Source organism: Pinus tabuliformis, chromosome 5_2 (assembly GCF_031772625.1).
Source record: "Pinus tabuliformis cultivar Carrire ecotype Pingquan chromosome 5_2, CPIR1, whole genome shotgun sequence".
Classification (NCBI taxonomy): Eukaryota; Viridiplantae; Streptophyta; class Pinopsida; order Pinales; family Pinaceae; genus Pinus; species Pinus tabuliformis.
In genome coordinates, this window is record NC_142306.1 from 630,247,746 (window position 1) to 630,256,845 (window position 9,100).

The 9,100-nt window shown below is 35.2% G+C and overlaps 1 protein-coding gene across 1 annotated transcript; it reads left to right on the forward strand.

Moving 5' to 3' along the window:
* Positions 1–1,594: 1,594 nt before the first annotated feature.
* Positions 1,595–4,039, forward strand: LOC149160618 (uncharacterized). The gene is made up of 2 exons (XM_089434656.1): positions 1,595–1,864; positions 3,395–4,039. Exons 1-2 carry the CDS (start codon positions 1,595–1,597, stop codon positions 4,037–4,039), a joined length of 915 nt encoding a protein of 304 aa, XP_089290782.1.
* Positions 4,040–9,100: the final 5,061 nt, after the last annotated feature.

The window sequence follows — 9,100 nt, forward strand, 5'->3', positions numbered from 1 at the left end:
AAAAATCAAGATAATATTAAAGGAAAGAAAATAAATAGAATGGAAGGGTTGGATCAGAAAGCACAATGGAGAAAATAGAAAAATATATTACTTAAAAACGAGAGAATAAGATTAATGAGGTATATAATTAGAAACATAAGAAGAAAGTAGAGCGTCAAAAAGGGAAATGTTTAGAAGAATAAGAGGAAAGAAATGGTAAATAGATACATGATGAGGAAAATAAAAAGAAAGGATAAAATCAAAGAATCAGAAGAGATGAAAAAAAATTATAAAAATAGATTATAAGCCATAGAAAAATAATGAAAAATAAAATCTAAGAATTCAAGAGGATAATAGAGAAATAATTTAATAACATAATTAATGGATGGTATGTTTCTAAAAATATCTAATATTGTTAGTCAATTATTGTAGCAATTTTCCCTATAGAACTCACTAATAATGTGGTAATCTTTTGGTAGACATTCATATATTAAAATAAAAAATTTAATTTAACTAAAATAAATAAATTATTTAAAATCATAAAAATGTCTATATAATATAAGATTATAAAAGGTCAAGGGGATTTTGGATAAACGGTGATCATGTGCTTTTATTAAGGTACTTTTTGATGTGAAGTCACAGATTCAATTATGTGCCCAAATTGGAGTGATATATTAGACATGATGAAAGTGGAGTCCTGCTATACTTATAAAAATAGATTTATAAAATTATAAAAAATATTATATTATAATCCATTAAACATGATCAAAATTGAATTGAATGCTGCCCACTTTTGTATATATAATTATAAAAAATATTATATAATCGTACATTTTAGCAGTCAAATCGACCTGCAGACAACGTTGATAATAATTAATCCATCTGAGAACCTTGTTGACATTTCCAGTCGAATCGAGAGAAGGGCGATCGTACTTGACGTTTCTAGCCAAATCTAGAGAATACATGATCGTTGCTACGGTACCAAAAAATACACAGTAACCGTCGCAAAGTCTTGTAGACTTGTCTAATCAGGCGAGCAAAACGTAAGGGAGGATCGAATTCTGAAGTGTTGGGATAGTAGCCTCTGCGAAGTCCAAGAATAAATTACGTGTCGAGCCGATTTCATCTGGGAACTCCAACTCAGGGAGCCCTCTCCACTTGATGGTTCTTACATCTCGCCTTCCGTTGCCTTTATAAGGTCTTCGTGGCATGTGCTTTGCCTCAATTACCTGCTCTCCCATCTTTAAAAATTCTATGTAAGTGTATAGTTGGTACTGAGACACGCCATTGTTTGAAATTCGTTCACCCCCTTCCTTTTCTACTGTCCAACCGAGCTGACCTGTAAGGAATCTATGTAAGTGTATGGTTGGTACTGAGCCATGCTGTTGTTTGAAATTCGCTCACCACTCTCCTTTCCGACTGTTAAGCTAGCTACCTAGCTGACCTTAAATATAAGGTTTTCTCTTCTTTTTTTGCTTAGTTTTACCAGGTACCGAAGCTTTGGATTCCCATATTGTACTTGGTCAGTTGCTCAGTATTCATAAGCTTTGAATGAATTGTATAACCGAAGGCCGCAGTCGCTGAATTGGATATCAATAATCTTATCATAATATCAATGGAGATGGATGAGATAACAATTGTGTTGGGCCAGGCATCAGAACTGCATGCGAAAATTGAGGACGCCATAGAGAGGGTGTTCCATTGTGACACTGCAATCAACGGCGAAAACACAGCACCTTCTGTGGACGGTGATAAAAGAGGCTGTCTGAATGGAGGTAACTTCTCGCAGTCTGAAGTGGGCGTCGATAGATCCATGGAAGCGAGGAGCCTCTCTTCTATTCGAGATGCTTTAGAGGTTCTTGAAGAACAACTCGATTGCTTGCAGGTTTGGATATACAAATTTAAAATAATTATGAATTAGATGCACAATAGGCGCTGTTATATCAGATTACTCTTCATGTTGACCATACCATGTTCTGGTTCTTCTATGACCATACCATGTTGCATAAACAGGCTGGAAAAGCTGCACCCAAGGTGATCAGTCCGGTTAAATTTATCTGGTCATCATATGCAACTCCAAATGCAGAGTAGTCATTTTAATGATTATGTTGTGGAATTTTTTAATATAGATGGTCATTTTTATTTAAAATTATAGAGTTAGATAAGTAAATTTTGAAAATATTTTATAATCAGATAGGGGAGGGATAATTATTTTTATCTAGAATTTAGAATCAGATAGCATATATTTGAGAATATTTTAGAATCACATAAATAAGAGCCAGATCTGACCTAACTCCTGTCCTTAGAATTGTATTCCAAAATTCATAATCAAGCTAAGTTGAGGGAGTATCGACTCGTTTACACCGAGCGTGGTGCTTTGTTCATTTTTAAATCTTACTTATGGGCAATGGTTTCATGTATCGCAGCGGATTGGGAAGTTCCATGGACTGTGCAGATTTTCTTGCTAATTTGTTAAATTCCGGGGACATAAGCTTCTCCAAGATTTTTGGGGCACGAGGGGTTTCTTGTCATTTTGTCGTTTCCCGTGATCTGGTTTCACCGGGGATGTTGTGATATCAGTCCACTCTGTCAGCTTCTCCCTCATTAAGGAAGGCATGTGGCTCGGATGTAAAGCAGCCCATTGGCTTGAAAAATACTCTGGTTGAATCCTCAGCCTGTTCAATTTTTTCCTACTAGCCTGTTCAATCTTTTCAACACATAACACATTAAGCAGGTAATCAGAATAACAACAATGATGACATTGGGTTTTCGTGTTGGACCCATATCAATGTTTAAGAGGTAATTTCCCCTCTGTCAGCTGTAGTATTATACCATAACATAGATCGATGAAATATGTGCTAAAACAAGTTAGGGAGCACAGCAATCTCTTATTGCCCGGTTTCTAAATCCTGTTTTAGTGCACCTTAGCATAATTTCGTTGCAGATTCAGAAATATTAAGGAAGTTTGAGAGATGTAAGTGAAGTTATCTTTGTTCAAACAGTTGAATTCGCTCGTTTACTAAATGTATGAATTTTTCCTACAAAAGGTTTGCAGCATGCATCTTTGTCTGAAGCATCCAAACCATTTAAATTTCAGAAATTTTCCTACAAAAGGTTTGCAACATGAATCTTTCCCCGTGTAACATGCATATTTTTCTGAGGCATCCAAACTATTTATAATAAGCAGTTATTGCAAATTCTTGAAAAAATGTGAGGGCGCAGATATAAAGTGGGTTACAAATAAGATTCAAATTGAATATTCAGTTGTTGCAAATTCAATGTTCCTCTGTCTGTATATAAGATGAAAGCATTGAAAAGGACTTGCAAATAACTCAGATACGGGACTAAGATTTATGAATTAACAGTTTATGTGGATTGCTTGATTATGCAAATAATATATATTGTTTATTTGTAGATTTTGCTGCAGCAGCAGCAAGCTGATAGGGAGGCAGCTTTGTATGATCTTGAGGAATGTAAGAGAATTTTCGTGGAGTGCTTGAGGCGGCATCAGGGAAGAGAACGGGACGTTGTGCTGGAGGCACTTGCATTCGCAGGGGAGGAAGTTGTTGAAAATGATAACTCGCATCAACCATCTCACCCCATGCACTTACGAGAATGCCTTTCATTCGCTAGGTCAGATGAGGAGCACGCCAAAAACTATGAAGATCCCAACCTTTTGTTGAGGAATGATGCCATGAAGTTGCTGGGATGGAGAACAGAGACTGAAGATGGAATGGATTCTGGTTTGGCAAACTCCCAAACATGCAAGCGATTAGTTCCTGATGTGTACATAGAAAATGACCAGACAGGGTGCAAGGGAATTTTTTTCAAAGTTTTATGCAACAACATACAAATGATTCAAAAGCCAATAGGTCATGCTGTTTCTTTGGCAGCGAAAATTGCTCTTGTAGTCACCAGTGTTGTCACTGTCGTGGTTTCGACTACTGCGGTAAAGAACAAGCTAAACAAAAAAGGTATTCGTAAAGTGCATTCTGCTCCTTCGGCTAAGGTTCTTTCCTCCCCATCAACTGATCAGAAACTTAACTTGTCAGAACAGTGATAACCTCAACATGATAGTTTGCAGAGCTGCCTGATAATAATAACAACCATAATAAAGATGTCATGTCGAATAAATATAATTTATTTCTTTCTTTACAAGATGAAAGGTTTACGATCTTCTCCTTTGTCTTCCACGTATATGTAATGTTCTCCTTTGTATTCATGAAATACAGTATTCTTAAATTTAATTGGAAATTATGTTTTCATGAAATCCATTATTTAAATGTTAATCAATTATATTGCAAGAGTATTGAGTTTTGGAAGGTTTAATGGTAACATAGTGACATGATGTTTTATTCGGAACGATTAACTTTTCCTGTTTAAGGTTTAATGTTAACTTCCCCATAGTCTCAAATCTCAAATCTCATAATGACATGATGTTTCATTCGGAAAGGCTTTCTTACCGATTATCTTAACTTTTCTTTGATTTTGTAGTGATTATTTTGTAGAAAAACAAAAAATCCTCATTTAAATGTAACTTGTAATTCACGCCTTTAAAAAGGAAGAGTGTACATGTGGTTTTACCCGAATTTCATCCTTCCTCACTTGTCAAAGGATGTCCACTGATAGAGTAAGCTGAAGTTGCAGAGTGTATTCCTATGATTTATCTTTGCAATAAACTCTCAATGACCAGTCACAGATTCCTCCATATGAGACATTACCAATGGACACAAGTAGTCTTGTCAGGTGCGATGACGAAGGCGTAATTATGCTTTCCAAGAATTGAGAAAATAAGAGAGATTCTTCTATGTCTACAACTGAATATATCTGTTAACATGTTCAGCTTGTAGGACTTGAATATTCACATATCGATCTGAAATACTTCAATTATTAAATCCTTGTTTTCATGGACTGAGCTAATGAACAATCGTCAATCGTCGATGGTGATGTTTAACGTTAACTAACCCAAATTTCTTTAAACCCTTTTGATAAACTCTCTTTGCTTTTTTAAAATTATTTCTTCGGCCTTATCATAATCATATATATAGATATATTTATTTATTTATTGCAAATTGGGAAATTTTATATTATAAAAGGGTTACCTTTGGAAAAACTAGGAAAGTAAGCTTAATTTAAGAAGAAAGTAAAACATATATATATTTATAATTGAAGCTTGAGAAATTTAGGAATTATAAGAGTGTTGCATTAGGGCTACCTTAGAAGTACACTATTAGGGTTTTTATTTTTTTTTACTTTCTTTATCATTTTAAAACAATGTAATTGGATTTTAAGAAGTGTCTTGATAATATTGGTGAGGATTGATACCATATATTAAAATTTGAAAATTCTAGAGGTTTTGACTCTATGAAAGGTTCTATGAGAGTACAAATGTGAAAGTACATTCAAATTTCAAAAGAGGAAGAGTAAGTCATGAGGAGTCTCATGCTTTGTTTAGTTAGCAGTCAAGACATCCATCAAATGATAAAGTATCTTGGTATGCTTTTACTATTATTTCTTATTGTCTTCTTTGGCCAATTTCTCCATTTGCGGAGGGAAGAGCTATTAGCAAGACATCTTGATGGTGACAAAGATGAACTTTGGATTGATTGATGGAATGTGTGAAGTGATGAACTTTCCTTCTCCATAACTAAGATGGATGACGAAACTCATGACAACTTCATTTGTCATCATTTTGAGTCACTGAATATTAAGGTTGGCTAACAATTCCTCAAATTTTATAGAAATATCTTCCCAACGGGTGTCAAGTAGGTCAGTCTAGCTTCATGACTTTCAAACGCTTGTTTTTTCTTCCTTAACTTGGAGTAGTCCATGTTCCGTGACTAAATTAATGTTCCTTAAAGCCTTGCTACAACACTTTTTGGCCAATATGGTGACCTAAAGAGGCTATAGATCTGAGTGGATGAATCAGTAGTGAAGATAATTGAACCATAAGCCCTAGAGATATGGAGATATAGAAGAGGAGAGTTTGCCTATATGCACCACCAAGGGATTTTTTCTAAGAGGATGCATGTTTCCCAAGAGAAGATATCTCATACAAAGAATTTGAAGAAAGGAGGACCTAAGATTAAAATAGAGAGGATGTAACCCCCAACTTTACTTATAAACACAACACGTTGAAAGTATTACATGCATATAACAAACCACGAAAGATAAGAAGATGCAACCTAAGTGAGGAATGAGATTGAGTTTGAAAGTTGGTTATAGGAAATCCCGTTTGAGATCAACAAGCCAATTAGTTTCCATCCTGTTAAATAGAGATATTTTGTAGGGAATGGGGGGATGAAGAGTAAACAAGGAAACCCTAAGCCAAAGTGCACTAGGGTGATAAGCAACACAACTAGAGGAGAAAGATTAGGATCTATCAAAACTAATAACCATAAAATTAACCTTGAATGCACCCTATCAAGTAGAGGATAATGATTCATATGTGGGAATGGTGAAAGATGAGGACATACAAACTCACTCTCATTATTCTTATAATTATTATCCACTTAGCGAGCCATATGTAAGTCTAAAATCATGTAATGTGTAAGAGAATTTGTGAGGTTAACATATTGGTTTCCCATATTCATTCAGAGTTATTACTATCACCCATGTTTTCTTATTCATTACTTGATTTGAACGGCTATTCTATTTATTTTGATATATAAGGACATGAAAGAAGGATACCAATGCCATAGATTATTTTTGCTTGTTTGATGTGCTTTAAGACAAAGCTTGGGAAGTAATATTGTGATTCATAGTTGAAGAGCATGGATATGATGATGATTAGAGTCGAGTCCCTGTCACAGTAAGCATGAAGGTTTGGATGGCATTTATGAGCATTAAACCTTGAAGTAAACGATATGATTTTGGCACATTATTGGAAAATGCTCTATGATTGTAGATGAAGGAAGATACCTTTTTCACTCTATGGTTGGAGGTGATTCCCTACACCTACTACCACTATAAATGAATAAAGTTTATATTGAAATATTTTAGTGAATGCCGATTTTCTTTTGTCCCATTAATATCTTTTTAAATGTGACATGTCAACTACATGTTGACGATGGAAGGAATTACATATCTCCTTGACACTGAAACGACAATATTAAAATGTTTTAACTAGAAGAAACGGTTTACTTTCAATTGGGTTGTGTGTGTATAACATGAGTGAGAATCAGTGACTTAATGGTCAAGAACATGTGATTCATGTTACTTTTATTTTTGTAAGGAGATGCAAATGATTTCTATTAATAAAGAGAGGCTTTACATTGATAGAATATAGCTATTGGCATCCCAAAAAGACTAACCTCGGAGTGCAAGCCTCCAACCTGGTAAAACAAATTAAGAACCGTTTTTGTATATAACAAGATGAAAACTTGGGTGCTACAGTACCATTGGAAAAAACCATAAGACCAAGGGATTGACATCATAATATATCCATAGGCCACTTCCACTATTTCCATACAAAGATCAAACCAGAGTAAATAGAAGTTTCTTTTGAAACATACTTGAATAAAACCATGCGCCTTGAGAAAAAAAAACAATTAAAAGCTTATTTGGAAGACTAAAAACTAGCGCTTTCCAACCCTTTGCAAAAAACAGAGGCCAAATTTAATGTCAGATGTGGAAAATAGTGGTATTGTTTATCATATCATCACGAAAGACACCAAGATCACCTTCAAGAGTTCCACAAAGTAGAGTGATATTGTTACTAGATGTAGTAAAAAAGATGAAGCACCAAATCCCACATCAATCTAATATAATAAATAGAGAAAGAGGAGAGGAATTAGTAGTTGGAGATATTTTAGCACGTGGAGCATTGATGTCTACTAGGGGATCAATGTTCTCCTCAGAATCAAAGTCAAAGACCACATATTTTTCGACCGATCTCAAACATGAGAGTATATCATCGAGGAAGAAACATACATTCCAGAGAAGTTGTTTAATATCCTCTTATCCTATTTTTTTTATATATAATTGTGCACTTTCTTATCTCTGAGAACCATACAGGAGATAGTATCCATATGTTGGTGCACTAAAAGAGAATGTAGAAAATGTTATCGTCATTTACTGAATTTTCCCGAATCAAGAATCGATTTAATGGCATCTCCTCCCACCTCAAAGTCAAATAAGTATGGACGGTCTCCAAACTCCTTTGATTCAACGTGGAGAATTTCCCTCCTGACTTCCAGAGGGACCAAATCAAAATAATTTGAAAATGAATCCCAACTAGACAACCTTCCACAATGGGGGATAGAACTACTCGTGCCTCCTCTGCGACTAACCATTCTCCGTCAAGGAGGCATAGTTACCGAGAGAAATGAGTAGTCCACACAAATATGGGTAAATAAATGATCAATAGGAAAACCAAAAGAAAAAACCTTAGGCTCTTCGAACGTCAACCATAGCACAAGTAGGTGGTCTCCTAGACTCCACAATTGGAACCCAAGAATAGTAAGTGTTGAACAAACCTGACAAACTACATGCAGACACCCTTGAAAACCCCACAAAGGATAGTCAACATAAACTGAGGCCAACTACACTATAAGGTGAATAACCCACTTTAGAGTAAGATAGACCACAAAATCATCACTTAAGATCTGTAATGGGATGTAATGAAAATATTTACCCCTCAAACTTGTGACACGCCAATTTCACAACACATAATGAGACCCAAATTGATAGATACAAAGAGGCATAAAACATCAAAAACTTGAATTGAATTACTAAACTAAAAGTTAAATTTCTAGCACTAGAACCATATAGACAAATTGCCTCGATACCATACACCAGAAACCAAGACAGGATAGTTAAATGAGATACCTATGGAATTAGTTCCTTGGAGTGTCGAGATGGTTAGAACAACCACCAATTTGAAGATTGACCCACTCAGTGTATTGTGCAAAAAAAAAAATGAAGAAAATTGACCTAATTCAATACTCCTAAAAGTTATGGAAATGAACTAAACAAATATCGTCTTGCCACCAAAACATAAACTACTATCATTTCTACCAAAGGAAGGAGCCAAGCGGCCCAGACATGTATAGTGTATCGAGCATCATAAGCAGCAAGGTGAGATTGCCTCCTCCCCACCACCCCAGATAATGTTGTACAG

What these genes read in the sequence shown, in the direction of transcription:
- LOC149160618 (XM_089434656.1), top strand. Translation starts at nt 1,595, where the DNA reads ATGGAGATGGATGAGATAACAATTGTGTTGGGCCAGGCATCAGAACTG. An exon ending in AACAACTCGATTGCTTGCAG is followed by an intron (nt 1,865 to 3,394) that starts GTTTGGATATAC and finishes GTTTATTTGTAG; the next exon opens with ATTTTGCTGCAGCAGCAGCA.